This window comes from Cyprinus carpio, chromosome B3 (genome assembly GCF_018340385.1).
Source record: "Cyprinus carpio isolate SPL01 chromosome B3, ASM1834038v1, whole genome shotgun sequence".
NCBI classification, from domain to species: Eukaryota; Metazoa; Chordata; class Actinopteri; order Cypriniformes; family Cyprinidae; genus Cyprinus; species Cyprinus carpio.
In genome coordinates this window covers 19,894,418-19,919,335 of record NC_056599.1, presented here as the reverse complement: position 1 = coordinate 19,919,335, position 24,918 = coordinate 19,894,418, and the positions used below count along the sequence as shown (strand labels likewise).

The 24,918-nt window shown below is 37.3% G+C and overlaps 1 protein-coding gene across 1 annotated transcript in view; it reads right to left on the bottom strand.

The window, feature by feature from the left end:
- LOC109050732 (E3 ubiquitin-protein ligase SMURF1) overlaps positions 1-24,255 on the bottom strand; it is a 42,111-nt gene extending 17,856 nt beyond the window's left edge. The window contains 2 exon segments of the mRNA XM_019068316.2: positions 2,907-2,945; positions 23,924-24,255. Of these exon segments, the coding sequence (XP_018923861.2) occupies positions 2,907-2,945; positions 23,924-23,978 (94 nt within the window). The 5' untranslated portion in view covers positions 23,979-24,255.
- Between the last annotated feature and the right edge of the window lie 663 nt (positions 24,256-24,918).

The following is a 24,918-nucleotide window of genomic DNA, read 5'->3' as shown; positions in this document are numbered from 1 at the left end:
TGAATTCATATACATGTTTACAATGCAGAGTGCAAATGGCTGTGCATTTGTTTGTGTTTTTAACTTGAAGGGAGCTAAATGAAACTGTCTGAACCGGAAGTTGTCTGTGTTGTCTTTCTCCCCTCATCCCCCTCTGCTCCTCAGCACACCACACCCACTTTTTTAAAACTGTGGTGAGAACTAACCAGTGCTGAAACAGGGAGTTTCATGACCATTTAAAGGGATAGTTCACCCTAAAATTTCCTTTCTGTCAATTATTCACTCACTCACATGTTGTCCCAAACCTGTATTTATTTATTTTTTGTGCTGAACACAAAAGAAGATATTTTGAAGAATGTGGGAAACCAAACAGTTGCTGGTCCACATTGAATTTGATAGTAGGAAAAATACTTATGGGACCAGCAACTGTTTGGTTTTCCACGTTCTTCAAAATAGCATTTATGTTCATCAGAAGAAAAAAACTTCAGGTTTAAAACAACTTTTGAGTGTGTAAATGATGGTATAAAATAAAACACTATGACAGAATTGACAGACGGATGACATAATTTTTATTATTGAGCGAACTATTCCTTTAACGTTAATGATACAACAAAACACAGAAAAATCACTCACTACTCTTGACTGAAAAACTTTAATACAGTTACTTTAATAGGAGTCAGTCTATATTATATTGTTTTATTTTTATATTTGTTCATTCAATTTCTTGAATGCTCCTGCTAAGTACACCTACTGTACCTGAAAATAAAGCACTGTTTTATTTGTATATTATGTGTAGCTGTAATGTGTATCTTTGTTCTTATTTTTTAATAACAAAGATTTTAATATCTGCCTTTTTTGTTACCTTGAAAGGCTTTGTCTTTGTAATAGGGAAATTAGTTTGGCTGTACTGCTCAGACAACTTAGTAACAAAATAGTAAAACCAACATGACAAAGAATCATGATATTTAAAAAAAAAAATTGTGATATATTTTTTCCATATTGCCCACCCCTACTAGACATAATACAAAACATACTTGCATAGAAAAGTGCCTCATGACAAACAAAAATAATGCGTTCTAAAATTGACAAGTTTGACAACATCTGACTGGATGAAAATAAAAGTGGCCTTTATAAATAACGTGATTTATCTGTAAAATCTGTAACCTCCGAATGGCCAATATCTGTAGACTGGCTCTGACTTTCTGCAACTAGCATCGAATCCTCCAGACTGCAAATCAGGGCAAAAGGTGTGTAGCATAGTCCAATCTTTACAGTCAAATTTTGCTTTATGGTTCCAACATGTCACTGACCTTACACTTTCACACCCAAGCAAAGTTCACTCATAAAAAGGATTCCACCTTACAATTGATTGGCATAGTGTACTGTTAATGTATGTGCTTAACAATAGCCAACAGTATTTCTGTAACAAATTACAAAAAACAGTCATTTGCTTGAGAATCAGACATCATGGGTTAGAAGAAATCAGATAAAAGCACATATCAAAGTTCTCCAGTCTGTCACCAACAGTAATCAGATTTTAAATTACTGTCATAAATGTTTATTTTTGTGATATTTGCAATCATTTTATGTGCAGTCTGTAGTCCTGTATAATGTTGTTTAGTCATAGACTTGGCAATGCTTTTTGCTCAGTGTTATTGAAAGGACAGTCTTATGCTCTGTGGACCGCTCATTCAGCGGAACGAAACTATGAAGAACAAATTCCACTGAAAGCATTTCAGTGAGTGGGAAAAAATGACGACTGAAAAATACATGCTGCATCTGTTGTAAGGCATTAATGCTAATAATTTAATGTATAATTATCAGGGACAACTGGTCTTGTTTTGCCTGTCCTTGTCATACATTCTCATGTGGCCTTTTGTTATACGAGAAGCATAATGGACATGGCACAGAAACAAGATCTATGAATGACGCACAACAGGCATTTGAATAATATGTGGGACACACACTGACGAGGCCAGTGGGGCAAACAAGCCTGTCAGTCAGAGCAGCTGGGATGGAGAGCCTAGACTGCAGAACAGTGAAGTGTGTTCAATGCTGTAGTGGGTGGAATCTGATGAGGAGCCACTGAATGAGGATGTGAATTCCCCCAGTGATAAAAGTAGCCAGTGGGCGGCTCTGAACAACTCAGAGGAGAGAGGCACTACTGCTCCAGAATCACAAATGGTTCATACAGCCATTTCTGAGGGGGATTTAAAGTCGATTAATAGTTTACCCAAAAGTGATATTTCAAACTCTTAACTTTTTATGAAACACAAAAGGTGAAATTGAAGAATATCCTTGCAACTCTTTTCAACATAAATGGAAATTTACATTTAAACTGAAAGTGAATGAGGAATGTTGTCAAATTCCAAAATAAAAAAAACCCCTGAAAGTATCACTGAAATGTTTCATACAACGCTTAATTTCATGGCTTCCAAAATCATTTGATAGCTTTGTGTCATCCTTCCACCCAAACTCACCTTGGCGCATTTATGAAAGTTCAAGAGAGGAGTAGTGATGAACAATTCAGTTCACAAATTGGACTTTTCAATATAATGGTTGATCCAATTCGCAAAACTAGTCTAAATGATTTTAAAGCAGTTAGTGAACTGCTGTACCAGAAAATAACGACTTCAACTTTAGTCTTTTACTTTGACAAAGTTATCAGACTGACTTCAGAAGACTTTGAAAATAGTGCACAATTAACATGGACTACTGCTATCATACGTTTATGGTGTTTTTAAAGCTGGAATATCCAATTTATTGTAATTACACGGAGAAGAGCAACAAGCACATTATTCAAAAATTTTACTTTTTTTTTGTTTGGAGTGACATGAAGACCAGTAAATAGAAAAATTTACATGTTTGGGTGAAGTTTAAGGTACACAAAGGATTGTGGAAAAGGAGGTGAAATGAGGTATACTTACGAAAGAAGTCTTTCTTTGCCAGATTCTTGGCACATAATACTGAAAGAGAAAGAAAAAAAAACATTCAATAAATCAACAGATGCGCCACTTACGAACATGGAAAATAACAAAATTGAAAGTCTGATGCATTTAAAAGCTTTGCTGCTGATGTGAGCGTGACTGAAAACAGCATTATCTGCAGAGACAGCTTTAAATACAGAGCTGGGCCTCATTCCACTAACTAACTGACATGATCAGGATCCCTTTCCTCTAGGCCCCTAAAAGGGGCCACTGGGGCCGTCCAAGCACAGCCTGCACAGAATAAATCAGACGGACTTCCTCTCAACACTGTTAGTCAGCACCCCAAATCCACAGCTTTTCCCTGGATATGTAAAGCTTAAGCCATCTGCCTGAGAGGGTTTTTTTCTTGGCTAGCCTTCACCTAATGTGAAAATATCAAAGGTCATTCTGTGTTAGGCTGCAATGTGATTTCACGCTTTTCAATGGGATTTGGCGCACTTAAGAGAAGCAGCATTTGTGAATAAGTTTGGTGTCAGCTCATGTTTGGCATGCTGTGGTGTGAAACCGAGCAGGTGTGGTCAGCAATATTCATCTTCTCAAAAATGCACTGTGTACACGGAGGACAAGGCAATAGCAAACGAATGACCTGCATCATTTTGGATGAGAAAAATGTACACAACAGTGCAAAGTGCAAAAGCCTATACTGCACTGCAGTCACAGCACTACAGGAAACAGTGGGGCATCATATGCAGTGCAGCTTGACAATGGTTGATTCTGAATTGTCTGGTTTGAGTGTGCATTGCTGGACAAACAGAAGGCGGCTGTGTTCTACCTCTAAAGAGTTTTTCATTTCTCTCATGAGGACACAGGACTAATTCATGCGTGCTTCTGTCAGAACAGGCACAGTGCAATTGAATGCTGCACAACACATGACACGGTAAACACAACTTTGCCTGGCAACCATCCAATTTATGAACATACTAATAAACTTTAAAATGGTTGCAATCTGTCCCTTTCACCACTTTACATGGTTACCCAAAAACATTCATCTGATAGCAAAGTAATGGTGCAGAAAAACCTTCTACGTCCAATCGCTCATATGACCTTGTTCAGTAGGGTTGTGGTAATTATTACACTGGGGAACTGTTAAAGGGTCAGTTTGGCCAAAAATTCAAATTCTGTTATTCTTTCATGATTCCAAATATGCAGAACATTTTTATGCGCAATACAAAAAACATATTTTGAAAAATTCCCATGGCAACACAATGAAAGTCAGTGGAGTTCAATATTGTTTTGGACCCCAATGACTTTTATTATATGGACGATGCAACTGAAATATTCTTAATAACATCTCCTTTTGAGTTCTGGAGGAGGAACGTTATACTAGGGCTGGAAAATCAAAATCTTGATTAATTGAACATTTTACTTCAATAACAATTAATGAACAATTATAACATCAATTCATTGTGATAAAAATAATTATAAATAACAAATAATGAAAAGTAAATATGCTCAACTATTAAAGGTGGGTATTGTTTTCTAATGATGGAGTGCATTTCTTATTTTTGTGATTTTAAAATAATTGAAGGATTTCTAAATAACTATTTATGGTTATTTATTGAATATTTTAAACAACTGAAATCAGAGCACATGTCTTGAAATGAAAACGTCTTATGATAAAAGTGACAACTCAGTTTTAAAGTAAAATGGAAATTTTCACATTAAAAATCTAAAAAGCACATCCAGCTGCTCAGATGACTGAGTTAGAGTTCTATGTTGCCTCCATGCCACTGACTGGACAGAGTCACGTGGCTACACATGTGGTAGTATGTTTTTTTTTTTTTTTACAGATATTTTTATGGGCTTTTATGCATTTTAATAGCTAGGACAATAGAGATAGATGACAGGAAAGCTGGGAAGAGAGAGGGAGTGGGATCGGCAAAAAGGACCTCGAGATGGGAATCGAACTCGGGTCGCCGTGAGAGCAGTTGCGCTGTATGTCGACACACTAACCACTAGTTGCCAATTTGGGCTGCTGCCGTGGGTTGTTTTTAGTCCATTAAAGCAATCACCCATACCTCGATTTTGATGAAGGGGAAAACTCCGGGAACAAAACGCTATTGGGCTAGTTTTGTTCTAGTTTTGAACAGCAATCGGGCTTTTGTTTCGTTTTGTGGACCTGGCAACCCTGGGGAATGTATTAACATGATTTTAAAAAACGAAATAACTAAAGTGGGAAAATTATATCAGTTAAAGGTTCTGATTTTCGGTTTTGATTACTTTTTCAATTAATCGCCCGGTCCTATGTTATACAGTTTTGAAACAACAGAGGGTGAGCAAATAATGACCGAATTTTCAGTTTTGGTTGAACGATCCCATTAAGTACTACTGAAAAGAACATTAAAAGATCTTTTTGACTTGTTTTTGTTGACGACAACAGAAGCATCTTCCCTCGATCCTAGCGTGCACATCAAAGAAAAACATGCTAGTGTTTCTTTAAAAATCAGGATCCTAGACAAAAGTGGCAAAGACAGCAAAAAGCACTTGTACACTTTTTTTCTTTTATGTATTCTCAGTGTCCCTGCAGAAGGCAATTTATTTATTAAAATCCACCTGACAATACAATGAAGAATAAACCGGATGAAGTTGAGAAAAGGCAGCCAGTTTCTATAAAACAGGAATTATGCAAGCTCAGCCACTAATTGGTCTATGCTGAGGTTTTATACTGCCCTAATGTACGGTATAGTTTATGCCTTAATAATGAGCCAAGAGGACAGGATCTTCAAAAGGTCAGAGAGCTGGAAATTCATGGCTGTGGACAGAAGAGCCAAATGGCATACCTCTGTTAGCACCCACACACAGCTCCATGACTTGGGGAGGGCACTGCCTCATTAGCTGTGAAATTCATCTCAGCATCCACACGGAGAGAGACGAGAGCGGGGGTGGGTGGATCCGTAGTCTATCATGTCTTTTAGCCTCCAGGCTGTCCATCATCTCCCAATAACTGGTTACTGTGGCAACCAATAACCCAAGTGGAGGTGCCGCGATGCATAAGAGGCTCAGATCAAAGTCCGCAGGTATGACGGAACAGAGGTAGATCCCTCAGGAGCAACAGAGGCATAGCTGCAGCAGTCACAGAGTAATCAAATATACATACGGCAGATATTTCAAAGCTTTACCACCCTAGCTTCCCTTTAGGAGCCTTCCACATCTGTATCCATGGAAACAAAGGAGGATTGGAAGCAGAAACTTTGCTGTCAGACACAACTTTCATCACAGGCAGTCAGGGCTGTAACATCCCCTCCATTTAAACCAATTAGTTCACATGAGAGGATTTTATTGGCTCAGAACAGCAGATGGATATTTTGTTCTGTTAATTACTGAGTGCAAAAATGTCAAAATGTAACCAATGGAGTTTTGCCAGCTTTTCTAGCAAAAAAATTAGACAGTCAAAATCAACGAGTTTCCTATTTACACGACTGTTCAAAATTTGGGCTCGGTGAGATTTTTTATAAAACATCATCAATATCTCCAGAAGTGCTCTGAGAGTCACTTCACATCTGACTGTTTGATTTGAGTAAAACTAGTGTCATATCACATATACAGAACTGTAAAGGTATTCACGGCAACCCGTCAAAATAAAAGTCCGGTTTGATTTGAAGACATTGTGCCTATTACTATTTTTCAATAGAATGTGCAAAGCCTACTTTCTTTTTAATAAAGTGTTGTATGAATGTGTGTCCTGTCATTATTAAACTCTCCTTTCAGTCAGTAACTGAAGTGGAGCAGGACAAAGTCCCACCAGTCCTTGTTTGGATTCTCATCCACAGGCAACCTGTTTTGGGTGTGGGGAGAAGCATTTTTACTGTGTGATAAACATAAGCAGCACGACATAGCAGTTTATATGTATATTTAAACTGAAATGGATAAATATTAATTCTGTTGTTAAAAACAAATAAAGAAACAGTGTAGGAGAGTGGTTATTAGGTGCAAACAGTGAGAAACTCTATATTTGTGCAGTGCGCGCATGTAAAAAAAAAAATCTATTCCGATTTGAAGCTTGTGACATATAAACGTACACATCAACCCGATCACTTTATTTAGCATTCATGTAAAAACTACATTCAGATTCATCAATTGGAATGAATTTAGTACGTCTAAACCAAAATTTGGGCATGCATGTAAACATAGCAAATGTAATGCATCCATGCTGAACAAAAATGTTCATTTTTCATATACTTTTTAACCGGTGAAACCAGCTGGTTCAGTAGTGCTCACTGCAGAACACAAGATCCAGGGGGCATGGTTGGATCCACATCTAGGGGGTGGAGCTTGGTAGATTTAGGGGTGGAGATGGGTAGGTATCCAACCACGCCCCCTGGATCTTGTGTTCTGCAGTTAGGACCATCTCTGCTGCTTGCTTTAAAAATACATCGTTTTCAAAATTTCTCGCTGATTCAGTTTGATAGATATTCCTGTACATGATGGATCTATAAGTTTAGTCAACACATCATTGATTTTAAATCAGAAGAAAGCCAGATAAAATTTGGAGCCAAAAACCTTGAAATGGAGCTGTATAACAGATCACACAACAATTACTAAAAGGAAAACACATGAGTGTCATTCTCAAATGCTGGCTGAGCTCCTCTAAATGAAGTTCAAGAGCAGTACACACTGGTGTAGGGCTTTTAAAGAGGGTTTTTCCAGGTGCTTTAACTGTTGTCTAATCATAGTGGGTGATGTGCAGAACAAACACGCACAACACTTCAGAGTTCCTGCCGCCCAGCTGCACAAACTGACAAACAACCCCGCCGCACACGTAAAAAAGCAGCGAGTTCGGCGGGTGTTATTTGCCCAGTGCTGTCTGTGGAGATCTGCCCGGGGCTGTACAAACAGCATTGCCCGTGCACTTTCATTAAGCCCTTTGATAGGAGGCCAAACAGTCTGGTACGGTGTTATCAGATGTGGGAGATCATCCATCATCTTAACCATTTCATTACAGAGGATTAGCAGCTCGAAAACATTAACTCTACAAGCTGGGAATCAGAACTATTTGTTGGTGGCTGTAAACTCCTATAAGCCAATACGATATTCATAAGTGCAACTGATTTTCCTCTAGTTTTATTTGGTTTTGCATCTGCAGAAGGTATTATCTGATACATTGTGATAAATCACAACTCATCATAATATCGTAATTGGATAGTGACTGACACTGTGCCATAGAACCAGCATGCCTGTAAAAAAGAGAGTGAATCAGCAGGTTGATTAGTCTCACTCGTGCATGTGGTTTGCTTGATTTTCACACAATTCAACGCCTCACAGAAGCCAATCTGACTGCAAGCTTATTTAAATGACCTATCTCATCAGATATTGGAAAAATTTATGAAATCCTATAAATGCACAGAAAAAAAAGTATTAATAGGCCCTGAATTTCAGTGCAGGATTGTGCATAATTTTATTGATTTCTGCAAGTTGTGCAATTATAAAGTGGGAGATTCCTTACTTACTCACTATAGCATCCTAACCTTTTTTTTACTGAGACTGTGCCCAATCAAACTCCAAAATTTTGACAAAAAATATGTAAGATGGTAGAAATAAACTAGGCATACAAATTAGGCTGTGTGTCATGCGTCTTCGAAAACCATAAACAAAACCACACAAGGAAAAAGAAAATCTGAGCCAGACTACAATAAAAACAGTTACTTGCAACAAGAATGTGGTTTTAGCCGACCGGCAAGTTTATGAAATGAATTATTGCCTAGCAAGAGCATGAAACCATCGAAATTCAATTGTGCATGATAAACAAATCTGGTACTCAGTTGCCAATTTAAAACCCTCAAGCAAAACCAGTTGAGAATCACGACTCAAAACCAGACAGTATCATCTCTGCTAGTCAGCGGAGAGTGTCTTCAATATCTTGCATTAGGACAGCTGGTGTAGTGACTGATGAGGGTTTGGTGCAAGAGAGACAGAAGAGGCTCTATTCTTAGTATCCCACCCACTTATTCCCTGACTTTTATAAAAAGCACGGCTTTACCTGACGTAACGGCGGAGAGCTGGTTCTCAAGCCACAAAACCGTTCACATAGTTAATTAGCAAAAGAACACGTGTGTAACCAAAGGAACATTACTCAGTAGATGGGAATGAGTCTCTGGCGGGTTTTGCAGCTGTTTGCAAGGCAAGTAGTTTGCTGATATATGAGGTTAAAGCATGGGGTGGGGGGGGGTACTGTAAAGCTGACATGCAATGGTGTAACTCACCAGTATATGAGCAAATGGTTATTTAGCTCTACACTTCTTCAATATGAGCAGAGCATCCAATGGGCAGGGGTGGAGGATGCAAAGTAGGGGCACAGTGAGAAGAGCGGGAGTGTTATCTCTGTCTATTTAACATGGGTTTCTGTGCAGAAGCTCACTCCCTACTGACGCATTCGAGTCTGATGACGAATTTTCAGCATTCTCTGAAAAAGGTTTGGATAAATGAAGGTTCAGGTCAGTCTCCAAACAAAAAAAATCATTTATTTTTTATTTAGCCTGTAAATAAAACAAATGACAGATTACTGAAGCACAATACTATGGACTTCGAAGTAATGAGACAAAAATACGCTATTGTTTCATTTCTTATTGTGGATGTTGTTTGTGCGTTTAAGAGCTGAACATTGAAAAAAAACGTGATTGCAATGTAAAATGTGTTTTTAAAGGCTTCAGGTTTGCTGTGCTAGTTTGTAGGCCTGCACAAATTAGTAGATTTATAATCAATAGGGTTCGAAATCATTAGAAATTTTCCTGTTCTGGTTCTGCCTAACGGTTCCGATTCCGGTTACATTAAAATCATTAAACAACTATAAAAAAAAATAGTGGTAAGGAAAAATGCACAATACTCAACTACTCAATGCTCAATACTGTTTATTACTTACTGTCAACTTAATTTAAAGGTTGGCAATGTCAAAATTCAATATATATTACAGTATGCAGATCTTCATATGTAGGGTTGGGTATAGTTAGAAATTTTCCTGTTCTGATTCCGGTTCCATTTAAATTAATTATGTTTTTTACCTTCATTGAATGTAGTGTTGCTGAAAGGTAGTAAGTAATGTTGAGGAATGCTAATCCATCAATCAGCATATGCTTCAAAGCTGATTTTTTTACACTATCAATAACATTTTGCTTTTCAAGCAGGAATAAGATGGTTGGCCAAATAGTCCCTTGAGGGCAAAGACACCTGCTCATTTCCCTAAATGAATGAAATATAAACTGTTATACTTATAACCATGTATACACACACTCCATAAAACCCCTATTTTACAAATAATAATGCAGTCAGGAGATGGTATGACGCAATGAGTGGTTTCCACATTTTTCCACCTGTACTGTACACTAAATCTAACCCTCATACTTACATAACAATAGCAGTCTATTTATTTAGTGATCCAAGTTGAAGTCTGTATGTATATTAATAACAATATGGGACAAATATAATGTAATTTAGTTGCGGCAGGTTCTGCGCGCTGCCGGTACATGTACAGTCAGACAAAACAACGTGCACAGTTTTCAAAGGCGCGAGTTCATGTACAGTCGTGGAAAACGATGTGTTCAGCAGTTAAAGACGCAACGCATCTGTGAAGTGCGCGTCATTAGAAACAATGTGCGCCATAAAGAGGCAGGGCGGCTTTTCTGTTATTTGGTTTGTGACGTCCTTTACGGGAAATGCCAGCGCAAGGCTGCTCACATCGCTTGGTCACGCTTTTTGATCCGAAACTTAGGTTCTGAATAAGAACCGGTTTTTGGTTCGCAACCCTAATAACCAATATTACTAAATTAATAATAATCATCATTAATTTTATAAATAAAATGATGGAATTACTACCAATATACTAATATTACTATTACTAATTTCACAGAAAAAAAAATAAAAATAGAATGCTTATTGAAACACCAATCATAACTGTATTTTACAGTAGTAACTGTAGTAGGGCTGGGCGATATGGGCCAAAAAAAAAAAATCACAATTCTTTCATATCAGTCAATATTGATAATTATCACAAATTTCTTTCAAGTTTAAAGAAGATTTTTGCTCCGAAGTAAAAGTTGTTGAAACCAGACCAGTAATTTTTCTCAACAAAATAAATATCTTAATTTCTGCATGTTCTAACGAGTGATATTGTTTCAAATCAAGAAACGAAACAGATTTGTGTTGCCTGATAATATTAATAATAATATTTTTTTTTTTGTCTCTTAGAAATGCACATTTGATAGTAGTAGCAGCTTGAGTTTGGGTGCAGATACATATGTTAATAATCAAAATCAGAGCGGATAAATGGTCCCTGTGTTGTGGTTCAAATGAGTAGTGCTCTTTCATTCCACTGCTGGCACATAAACATTATATCTAACATTTATCAAACTCTTGTTATCGTTTTATCAAGGAAAATTATACCATGATAATTATCATTACCGATTTATCGCCCAGCCCTAAACTGTTGTAATAACACTAATATTCATGCCTTAATTTCTTATTATCAGCTGATACGAGCCTGTGAATATGCTGCCGATATGATTTTTATTTTTTTCCAGAACATATAATGCAAATAAAATGCTTGAATTGTGTAATTATTTATATCTTTCGGAAGATCCCTTCAGTTTGAGGATCCCTCTCGAACGTCTTTCGGAAGATCCCTTCAGTTTGAGGATCCCTCTCGAACGCAATCAAGTGTACGTCTAGAGGCTCCTTTTTTGAATGAGACCACCCCCGCATCGGTCCGTCGACCAACTGATCTAGCGAGCCCAGGGGGCTACCAATGCGCGGAGGGTGCCGTTCGAGAGGGCTCCTCGAGCTGAAGGGATTAATATTGTATTAATCCACGAATGAATGTTCCGAAGTGAAATAAACTTCAACGCAATAAAGTTTAATGGAATTGTATTGTATATATATAGTACCAGTCAAACGTTAGGACACACAAATGGGAAAGTGTCCAAACTTTTGACTAGTACTGTACTATAATATACATAAAAAATACTGCCCGATATATCGATATCGTAGGGCCCTATGAAATCTGTTTTATTTTTTCCTAAATTCCATTTTATTTCTTTCCAAATTCCGTTTTTTCTGTTTTAATTTTTCTGGATTCGTTTTTTTTACGTTTTAATTTTTCTCGACTCCTTTTTAATAATTAAATTAAAGTTTATTAATCAAAACGCATGTCTAATTAATTAAAATCATGAAACTAACATTTACATTTTCACATCAATTTAATAAAAGTTTAACAAAAATGACATGTTTAGGGCCCTATGAAATGTTTTATTCTTTTCTCACCATATTTTTTATTGTAACCAAATTCTGTGTTTTAGCATGTCTAATTATTTGAATGTATAAAACAACTTAATTTATAAAATTTAAAGTAGCCTTATGATTTTTTTTTCCCTCAGAAATTCTATGTTGTGTATTTACATTTTTCTGGTTATCAAATGAAGGCATAAAACATTCATTTCATTTATATTTTAATTATTGAAAATTAACCAAACTTAATTTTTTGTCAAACAAAGGGGATTTACTACTAAAATTAAAACATGGAAGAAATGTTGTGTGATTATTCCTTAAAAATAATGTTTGTTTTATTTTAGTAGTAGTAGTAGGCTATGGACATTCTACTTAAAAATATGAATAGGCACGTCTTCAAATCAAACAGACTTTTATTTTGACGGGTTACTGTGAATACCTTTACAGTTCTGTGTATGAGATATGATGCTATCGGACAAATGCTCATGAAGTAACTCTCACAGCAGTTCTGGATTTGTTCTTCATGTGTTTATGTCCTCATTTAGTGAGACGGCAGCCGCTGAAAACTCTGCGAGCGTCACGCATGCTTCAGTGTGTGTGTGTAGTAAAATATGAAACCGCGTTTCTGCACCATACATTAACAGAAACATGCAGAACATGCATTATTCATATTTAAATCGACTTTTGCGTCTTAATATTTACATATACTAGTCCATATCATGATTTGATTTAAGTGTAATGACCTACTTTTGATTAATTCATTCACAATTTGACAAATTCTGTGACATTCCGCGTTAAACTGCGAATTCCGTTTTTATGACTGGATTGCACGATTCTGTCCGAATTTTTTGCATCACGGAAATCATAGGGCCCTAATATCTGCCTTTTTTTATTCCCTTATATCGGTATCTACCCCAAAAAACCCATATCGTTCGGGCTCTAATTAAAACATCTAACTTTCATTTTGGTGGAAAACCAAATTTCACCTTAATTTGGGGTGGCAAATTGGGGATTTGGTTGGAAACAGGTTACAACTTTGTTGGGTTTCTAAACTTTTTTGGTAGTATAAATGCTTCTCATTAAAAATTACATTTAATCCCCAAATGCATATTTAATAATAAAAAAAATAAAATAAAAAAAAACAGCATTCAAAGTGAACTGAGCCACTTCATGGCTATTGTTATGATGAGCTGCATGTCTGTAAACAAAGACAGTGCCAGGCTTCACTTTGCAATGCACAGTGGATGTATTTAAATAAATAATATGCACACCTTGCGATTTGTTTATCGATCTAAGCCATGTTGCAATTATGATTTTATTATGTTTAATTTCTCAGCCCTCGTACAGTCAATTCAGACTTTGCATACACAAGCCATCACTCTAATTGAGTGATGAACTAGACTGATTAGGGGTTGAAGAATGTGGTCTACTAGACTCATTTCCTGCCAGATTCAGAGATGACACACAGCACTCCTCCCATTCACAGCCTAGGTTTGAGTTACAGCGGCGTGAGTGCTGGAGGGATAGGAGTAAGGCCATATTGCACACACTCATGTAAAGCACCACAATACGCAAAGCTGAAACACAAGACGTCGGGCCCCCAGTGTGAATGAAATATCCATGAGCTTTTCAAGAGTTATCCTCCACCCTCCTTCCTGGCTCTTTGTTTCTTTTTCTCCCACTTTCCACGGCAAAATCCTCGCTCTGCGCTGAAGATTAAACTGTGGGAAGCCATTCTGTAAGCTCGATCGGAACGCCAGGGGCCTTTAAAAATATATCCCCATCCAAGCTCGAACAAACGAGTTGTCAGCCAAAAGGGTAAACTGGAATGCTAAACCTCGTCATGTGCATGAACAGACAAGACATTTCCTCAGGCAAATATACAGTAGGTCAGCCACTCCGACTTCCACGGTAGATCCGCCAAGCTCCCCTAGGAGGAAGCACGATGATGGGGACAGGTGGGCAGACATCCCCGTCACTGAGTCACCAGGCATGAAAAGAAAGGGAAACCTGAGCCATACCTTGGGGGAATGAGTGGTTAAAAGCACAATACATAGGAATGAGAGGAATGCATTCAGTCGGCAGTGACTGGAGGAGGAGGACATCCTGAATCTGATGTGTGGCGCATTAATCACAGCTCTGAGCCGACACCAGAGAGACTGCAACCTTATGGCGGCAATGCCGACAGATGTCTGCCTGTCTGCGCTCTTGACAGCTTGTCTGACACCATCAGAAGTACTCAGATACAACATGCAATGACGATTATTGTGCTATCAAACAAACTTAAAAATGGGTCTGGTCTGCACTTTGAGAAAGCTAAATGGTTCCAGGGGGCACTCAATTCACACAGAGAGGACAGGCAGGAAAACAAGCTTGCAAGAAACAGGCTATTTATGTCGGTCAGTTTAGAGAATGGCCTACAGTCAATTGTCATCCCTGTAGAGATATGAGCGATGCTTATAGCGACACCGATGAGCATCTGCCCTGCACAGAGACAAGAGCTGAGAGGATTGCAGAGAAACGTGAAACATTATCCTGAAAAGTACCGTCTTAAAGTCTGACGGGATGAAAAAAAATCCCTGCGTTTAGCGGTTCTTATTTACAACAGCTGAAAGAATGCGTCCTGGAGCAGTATGTGTGTCCGGTAGTGACCTGGGGGAGGTGGCTGTGTGACCCCTGGGTGCTGTGCAGTAACCTAAATCCAGACGAGGCACGTGGGAGGCGGCCAGGCTGCTGAGGGAGGCTAAAATCACCATATGAGCTCTTCATCCTGTCTGGAGGCCCCACAGACTTACGGCAATGTCTGCAGCTGACCACAATGCAGTCTCACACACATGAACACAAAGGACATATTCATATTGATGAATAAACAAATTCAAGAGAACAGCTTTATTAGAATTAGAGTTCTTTTGTACTTCTTTACTGTAAACATATAAACTTAATGTCCTACGTTCTGAAATACTGTCACTGCTTCAGTTAACAATAAACCCAGCAATAACAAATTAAATAAAAATAAAAAAACTATTTGGTTGCCATTGACACTGAGTGACCACAGTACAAAGTCTTGTGTTCTCACCTATGACTCTCCAGATCAAGGCGTAGTGTCTTATATAAGGGATGAGTCTATCATAACACACAAGGTTAAATGGTGTGACTTCAAGTGCATGAACATCATAATTACATCAGATGAAATTAATTAAATTACAAAGAAAAACCTTGAGTTCAAAAGTGATTCAAAATAAGGCTAAAGTTTAACACAAAACAAAACAAATGCTATAGTAGGGCCCAATGTTTTCTGCAATGCGGAAAACATGGACGGAATCATGGAATCCAGTCATAAAAATGAAATTTACTGAATAACATGGAATGTCAAGGAATGACAAATTTTGAATTAATTAATCAAAAGTAGGTCATTACACTTAATTCAAAATTATAAATAAAAAATAATCTGCAAAAATAAAACCTAAAAAACCATCATGTTCTGCGCTACCCAACACTATCTTTTGTGTGTGTGTGTGTTTTTTTTTTTGTGTGTGTGTGAGTGTGAACAAATGGCACAGAGACGGTTTCGCTTACTACACCAGGATTGCCAGGTTTTCACAACAAAACCTGCCCAATTGCTACCCAACACTAGCCCAGTTGCATTTCGAGGGGGCTCCCCGTTAAAAATCGCATTCCGGGTGGGGTTCCCCTGGTAAAATTCACACTCCAGGGGCTAAATATCACGTTATCAGGGTCGCTTTAACCCGTGGACATAGAAAACAACCCGTGCCAACAGTGACAATGTAGCCCAATTCCATGGGAAAACCGCGGACTTGGCAACACTGTACTACACACATTCTGAAACACGTGTGACGCTCGTGGTGATTTCAGCGTCTGTCGTCTCACTAAATGAGGACATATATACAGGAACAACATCTCCAAAACTGTTCTGAGTCACTTCATGAGCATTTTACAGTTTAACCCTCTGGAGTCTAAGGGTATTTTTGGGGGCCTGGAGAAGTTTTGTCATGCCCTGACATTTGTGCTTTTTTCAGTTTCTTATAAATATCTAAATGGCTAAAGTCTAATCTCACTGTAATCAGCACAAACTAGGCTATAATAATATGTGAGCAGCATGTATGTACATGATTGTGTTTTTGTGAAAAAAAAAATGTTATGCGTGGTTAGTGAAAAAACTAAAAATGTTAAATCACTTGAAAAAGGCAATAAAACACATACAGAAAATTGGTTCCCAGGAATTTTGAGTACTGGAGCTTGTAGCCTAGAATTTTTTTTTTCTAAATGATGTGAAAATCATCTTGTTTACTCACTTACAGAAAACAATATATTGATTTAAATTTTCTAAGACACTTTTTGTTGGTAAAAGTCATATGCGAGTAGGCGTCAACTATCATGAATTCACACCTGAGAAGACAAAGGCCTGCATAATGAGCTGCATAATGAGCCATTCAGTCAGCTGTGTCACTGAGAGGGATGAGTTACAAGAAAGAATGTGAGGACAAAATAAATCTATATAATTTTATGTTTGTAGTTTATTTAGAATATATTTAATTATCCCACAACATAATTTAATATTCATTTGTGAGTGCAGTTAAACAGTCAACAGTCAACAATCAAAGCTGACTTTCAAACTGAATTTTTTGATCATTAGTCACATTCAGAAAGCCTTTTAACAATCTTATTTTCTACAAAAAAAAAAAAAAAATATTGTTATTAATAACAATAATAATAATAATAATTAATAATAATAATATTAATGTTGAAAAGAGCTGAGAATATTTATGGATAAATTGAAAGAACAGCAATGATTGTTACATTTGTTTACAGTTACCAGTATTGTTACATTTATAATTTACATCAAGGTTGAATGGTATAGTAGTGTATATTGTTAAAACTTCATAATATTTCACTGATTATACATTTAGTCAGGGAATTATAGTTTGGAAAAAGTCTTGGAAAAAGTCTAACATATTGTTTACACGTTATGTGAAAACTAGTACAAGTATTATAAAAAATAAAAAGAGACTACTCATGTTTATGAACTCTGCTGAATAAAGTGCTTCATTCTTTTTTCTGAGGAAATCCAAATCTCAAATCCTCAGCCACATCACATCTTTTGGGGTTGAAAAGCATCCCTGCTCATCGCGAAAGCAAACAGTAAAATAATAAAAACTTGAAGAACAGTCTCGCTGCGTTTCTGAAACCGCGCGCTTCAGTGAAACATTGTGAATCTCAAAAGCGCGCTCGGCGCGCCGGGCGTGCGTTAGAAGATAATCTGTCGCGTAAAGAATATTTGTTTTCAGCAGCACTTGTGTTCATGTCAGGCTGATGGCTCTCATTTCTCTTCGAGTATTCAGAGTGCAGTTTTAATGACGCATTGTGTATGGAAGATCAGCGAGACAAAGGCTGCAGACAGCACTCCTTGTTTGTTAATTTTATAAGTTTTTGATACAAAAAAAAGTAGACCCTTTACAGATTCGATGATGTAACATTATCTGTAATCAAAACTGAAAGTGTAATTTAAGTAGTCTTTTCGGGGTTCAGGAGAAAATTGTGATAAAGCTATTCAATTTTGAAAAAACACATTATAGCATCATATCATATACACACAGAACTATAAAGGTATTCAATTTAGTGTATTTGGTGTAATGAAATGTGTTTATGCGGTTTAAGGTTGAAAAAAACACATTATTTTCCACATATTGTACATTATTGTTTCTCCTCTATGCCCTGCCTTTCTGAAACGCATCATTTTTTTTTTTACAAAGCTCATCGTTCTGTAAAGCGAGGTGTGCTCTGATTGGCCAGATATCCAGTGCGTTGTGATTGGCCGAATGCCTCAAGCGTGTGACGGAAATGTTAAATGTAAAAAAAGGACTAAATATTACAGTGGTAAAATACATATAAAATCCACTAAATAGACATATATTGTAGAAGTTACACTACCAGTGAAAATTAGGGGGTCAGTAAGATTATTCTAAAGGAAATTAGAAAGGAAAATAATAATTTTATTCAGCACAAATACATTAAATTGATTAAAATTCACAGTAAAGACATTTAAAATGTCAAAACATTTCTATGTAATGCTGTTAATCTATTCTACTTAATATGGCTGCTACATGGTTTTTTAAAAACTGTAATAATGCTAAAAAATAAAAAAATATAAAATATGCAATTATACAAGAACTAGAAATATTGTCAAAAAAACATAAAAATCAATCACATAAACACAATAAATCACACAAAAAACATCTTTAGCACCAGGTATCTCTCACAGGTGAGGAATATTAGCATCAAAGCTTTAAAAGCAAGCAAAAACACAAACTCAATCACATTTCCTCTGTATAACAACTATCTGTTGCTTTCATTCCCAGAGCTTTCCATCGAGGCATTTATTTACACAGGATGGGTGACGGCCTGGCTCTGATCAATAGTGTCAGTTTACAGTGCTGCAGACGGTCCGAACAAACAGTATCCCCTACAAACCCACAGCTGGACTTCACATCAATATCAGGCACAGGAATGTCTGAGGCCACATGCTTCACATACCTACACAACCATGAACATGAAATGATCACATGCAAGAGGACAAGAAGGAAAAAAAGATAAGGAACAGGGGAGAGGAAAGAGAGGAAACAGACAAGCTGGCAGCACGTGACACAGAAATGATAACAGCAGAGCGCTGCTTGTGCTCCTTAATGAATAAGCAGGATTCCCTAGTGTCCAGCCCTCTGCTTCTAGCACAGGCTCACATAACGCAGGCAGGCAGTAAGCCTCTTTTCATGCAGCTTCTTGCACCTGATGCCTGCCACAATAGCTGGCCATGCCATGCAACAGCCTAGTACACAGAGCATAATCCAGGCTTCAACTAGGCTGCTGCACATTACAAAAAAATACGCTACTGGGCAAACGATTATGGAGAGGTTGAGTTTGCAATGGGACATGTTATGTTCAATAAATCATTTATAGCGTCTACTCTGAAGTCTGCACATCATGCCAATATAACAGGCAAACATGGTTGCATTTGCTAATCTCATGAATTTATATGTTCAGATAGCTATCAGATTTAGAACCACATAAAAGCAGCCCAATACACACACACAAAAAAAAATCAGATCTGCCGCAAACATTGGGTTTCAGTAATGCGCACTCTTTGGCACCCACTGTTAAATGTACATTTGTACTGCAGTGCATAACAGCATTTCTGAAAATACGCATTCTTCTCACAAATGTTTAATTATTAACAGATTAGCATTATGTATGCAGCCTAAACAAAATGGTGAAGAGTGTAAACAAGTATTTGAGGACGCCTTCAATTTCCTTATTGCCGCAATGCTACTTGTGAAGTGCCAAGTCAGAATACAAAAACAATGAGCATCAAACTAGTATGCAAAACAAGTCACTGGAATTCTGAACTGTTAGACCACTAATATTTTGAGAACAAAGCAAATATGCTACCAAAACATAACAATGCAAACAGACATCCTGGGATAGTGCTATACAACTAATAATATCAGAAAATGCAACATCATGCAAACATCAAGCACAACGACAATTCCTGAGCAAGATATAAACCTTCGTCCTGATCAAATTAAATGCACTGTATAATCTGTTTAAAACAGGACTTACAAAGACCTAGCATTTGATAATGAGTAATTATTCGACACTATGTATTTTGATTGGACTGAATAGGACACCTGGAATCTAGTTAAAGAAACGCTAATTGTGAAAGCATCAACACATCATTTAGTCTATAGAGGCTTTAAGAAACAGCTTTGCCAAATCACCTAGTAGCTTTACAGTTTTTGGAGGTATACAACAGAGTCTCAATAACACCACAAGTTAAACACAGCTGTTTCACAGTAACAAGCAAACGTTTTGAAGCCTGAATGCTCATGGCCTTAAAGTTTATTATCCCCATGTGTGTGAGCATGTTTAAACGTAACGGCAACAGTGAGAAAAAGAACTTATAATAGAAGTAGAATACAAATGAAGGACTTGGTAATGTTTTGCATTCTTATACAGTTGCATCCAGACTGCCTTATTCATTAACACAACAATAAAAACCAAACAGCCCAACTAATCCACTAAAAAATACCTTCAGGGTGAAACACAGTGTAAAACATGCGAGTCAAGTGCTTTCTCAGGGCATTATCAGCACAGACCTTTCCAAGTAATGAGGAAACAACAATGAGAAAATAAAAAAAACTTGCATTTCTCCCTGATTACTCTGTAACCATGATGAGGGCAATAACTTCTGAGCAAGCTTTAAAAAAAACCCCAGGAGGTGCATGCTCCAATGATGACAAATATTTACAGAATTCTTCCCCTCTAATGAAATTACCGAAGGGTATAATCAGGTCACAAGTGTCATTCTTCTCAATAATCTAACTGCAGGTTCTAAAATTAAGTTGGAGGTGAGCGATTTAGAAATATTCAGAAAGTTCAAAATCTTGTAGGTGAAAACACATTTTAATAGGCATGTTTTTATTGTTGCAGTCTAATAATTTTCATGTCAAAAGCAGAAATAGTTAATTAAATTTGGTTCTACATATCAACAACTGAACACGAAACACCACAACATAAACTGTATAACTCTGTGCACAAAACCCCCACAATATCGCTCAATCATGAAAAGAAATGATCGCTGAAGCCACATCCTACTTCCTGTTGTGTGAAACACAAACCCAAAGTAAAACGGACATACTAAAGGACTGAAAGAGGCAGCAACAAAGCAGGGAAAAGCACTGCAAGGGACACTATTAACAGATACAGATACAAACACACAATTAAAAAACACAATTAAACATCAAAACTTCAACATCATGTCAAATGAATTTGGGAAAATATTCCAGGCCATCAAACATAACACTGTTCTCCAAAATTACTGAAGTAATGTACTTAATGTACTTGTTTCAGTGAGGAGGAATTCAGAAAAAACATATCAACAAACATTCAATCTTGCCTTGGTCTGCTCTATCTATTGTCATCCTCAAGCAAAATAACTTATTGTCTACGGCCCCTTGCTGATAAGGTCACAAAAAGCATACTGCCATCAAAGCCTCCTAGACACTATAGTGTGAAGGTGTTGATTATCAACACTTGTCTGATGGCATAAAGCCATAACACAGCAAAATCTACCAGGAATCTGTGTGCAAAAAAAGTTGATGCAAGTTGACTACAAACAATTTGATCATTATTGTCAAAAGATCACGTTTTTAGGCTACACGTGGGGTTGGGTACAAGAACCGGTTCTTTTGCCGATACTGAAATGACTGACTCGTGCACCGTGTTGAACAGAATGTACTGAACCTCATGAACCAATAACAGTCACTGTTATTATGTTACACTAAACGCTTGTGAGACTTGACTTGACTAGTTATTGACTGGTGGTGCATATGCTGTTATGAAGTTAAACATACATGAATATTTGTTAATATGTTACCACATTATTGTTTTTTTTAGCATTCCAAAATAGTATAAAGCCTATTTTGAATGACTGTTCCTATGCCAGTAAAGAGGCTGTGAAAAGTCATTAAAAATGTGTGCAAATATCCTTTTAAATACAGCATTAAATGTATTCATCAATGTATATCTGTTCTGGTGAAATCTGAAATTAATGTTGTTTCACACCTGTATGACTACAGTAATGCACAAATGATGATATTTTAAAAACTTTGGGAACCAAAACAACATTGGAGGCCATTGAGTTTCCTCAAAATATCTTCTTTTTTGTTCCACAAAAGAAATAAAGGGTTTAAACAACATGAGGGAGAGTAAATGAAATATCCAAAGGAATTGTTGAAGTGCCTGAATCATATACAAACTTACAATACAACACAAACTTTATTTCTATAGCACATTTAAAATAACTACCAGTGACCAAAGGGCTTTACAGGAAACAAATAAAACAACAAGAGATAAAAAGAGGAATACAGAGGAATCAGAAGCAAAATGCTTAAACTCCTTACGATTCCCAAACCCGCTAATATGTTTAGGTAGCTGTCCATAAGACTCGATGCAGTGGTTGCCAAACACTGCCGTTCTCTCGAATTTACACCAAGTAAATAATATCAATTGGAAAGCCATTATGTGAAACAACTCAAAACATACCGGCAAACAAGAGCTTGAGAATAACACTGAAAAATAATATCCTCTCTCCAAACCCCTAAAAGCAGCACTGCTCCATCTACTGATGACTATCACACAGATAAAAATCTTGCAAGCTTTGGTAACCCAAATCCTCTGGACTTAAATGCCCCGCAAGACTAAACAGTGAAGCAGCCATTGAAGATATTCAACACTCATTGTTTCATGAGACAGACATTCCTTGTCCAATTAGAATTCCTTTCATGGGCCCAGGGGGGGAAAGCAGCACAGCTGGAGGCGCTGGGTTTGTCTGCGGCCAGACAGCTCTCCACCTCTGCCATGGACATCTCTTCCACAAACAAACTCAAGTGGCCACAGAGGAGATGTTGTGAGAGACAAACACATCTGTGTAAAATAAAGACCGGCTCATTCAGAGCTTCCTTGTTTGTGTGGGAACAAAATGTCTTTATATGGTGCCTTCACTGCATTCATCAAAGCAATGCATAGTACAGTGTTGAATTTGACATCAAAATAATTCTGCCAGACGAAAATGGAGCCACGGGAGACCCATTACATCCAACTAAACGTCAAACTTTCTCACATTAAAATGACAAAATGCCCACGTAGTCCACTTGTTCTAGTAGCATACATCAGCTGTTAACGAAAAGGGAGGAAAAGCAGTAACACTACAATACGTTACCATTAACCAACCAAGTAAAATACTTTAAATGCATTTATTATTCTCAGTTAAAAACTATTTCAGCATTTACTGATTCGTTATTAAAATCACAACTTCTATCTGTTAATATTATTTAATGGAATGGGACCTTGTTTTAAAGTGTTACCAAAAAAAAGGCTATGAAACAGAAAAATGCTTTGTACCTTGTAATTTTGCATTTATTAATCTGTCCACAAACACTGATATGTCAACAGCAGATTTGGTTTAAAGAGAGCAATCCTGCAGGGCACTGTCACTATCTTTGTGATGATATCAATGAGATCAGAACGCATCAATCATATCCTGTTCATTTCCAAGAAGCGATTTCAAAAGAGAAGGGAAACATTTCCTCCTCATGAAAACCCCAACAGTGGATTGTGAAAGAGTAGCCTATATTAGCATATAAAGACCAAGCACTGTAACCCTTTCTTAAGTGAGCAAATATAACAAGTAGACACAACACAAAACATTAATGAAAAGCCTGCCACACATGGCAGTCTTAATATCTTAATATATAACGGAGACACGGCCATCCAGATGAGGAGAACCGAGAAAACAGCTGCCTCTTCTTCATCCGGTTAATACTCAGCTGATTTATGACTACCTAACAACCTAACAACCTAACAAACCGTGCAGGGGGAGCTGCTTTCGGCTGATAACGTTCACATAAGTGAAAATATAGCAAGTCCGCGGACTATTGTGCTGTTTATAGAGATGGTGATGAAATGAAAGACCGCTTGTCGCGTTAGCATTCGTTTAGCATTAGAAGCCAGGCTGCTGCAGCTCACCCCAGCAGAAGCTAGCAGGAGTCGCTTAGCCTTCCACACACACATACGCGACAAAACACAGCGACGACAGCGGAACTTGAAGTATAAAATGATAATTAACCCCGCAACGATACAATTAAAACGACAGAGAAGCTCATATGTTTTACCTGTCAGTCGGATTTTGATGCTTGACCCGTTCCTTCGAGTCCCAGGATTCGACATCACTCCCACAAAATAACCAACCAACTTTCTCTCAGCATAAACCCAAGACGCTCGCTGCAAGCGGATAGAAAACCGTATAAAGACGCGCTACGCAAATATGTGGGCTGTACATGTGTTTCTAGGCGGTAAAACGGTATTATTTCCGTCGGGCAAATCCCCTGTATCTTTCAGACTTAACACAGGCTAACATTTTTTGAGCTCAACGGCGTTCTGACATCACGTTAGTACAGCTGTACGTGCACGTCCTCGCGGCTGGGCGTGTGCGCGCTCGCTCTTCCGCCTGCTGCTGCCAGCCTTTGTGACCCTGGAGCACGAAACCAGTCATAAGGGTCAGTTTTTGGACGTTGAGATTTATACATCTTCTAAAAGCTCAACAAATAAGCTTTCTATTGATGTATGGTTTGTTAGGATATGACAATATTGGGCCGGGATACAACTATTTGTAATCAAGAATCTGAGGGTGCAAAAAAAAAAAAATGTTTTTTCCTTTTGTTGTCCAAATGATGTCCAAATGATTTTCTTAGCAGTGCATATTACTAATCAAAAATTAAGTTTTGTAATATTTATATATAGGAATTTACTAAATATCTTCATGGAACATGATCTTTACTTAATATCCTAATGATTTTTGGCATAGAAGATATATTGATAATTTTGACCCATACAATGTATAGTTGTGCTACAAATATAGCCTACCTGTTTTGTGCTCCAGGGTCACATTTGTGGTATGTTATGTAGACGGAGTTGAGATGTTGTCCAAAGCTAAATTAATTTATGAAATATTGTACTATGTTGGCTGATCTGGCATCTAGAGTAATTAACAGTTTAATTGTAAATCATTTTAATTAATATTTTCTAAAAGACAGACAGATTGAAATTGAATAGAAATTTCAAAGTGAATAGAATATAAAATTAAGGACATTATGCATAAATTTAAACT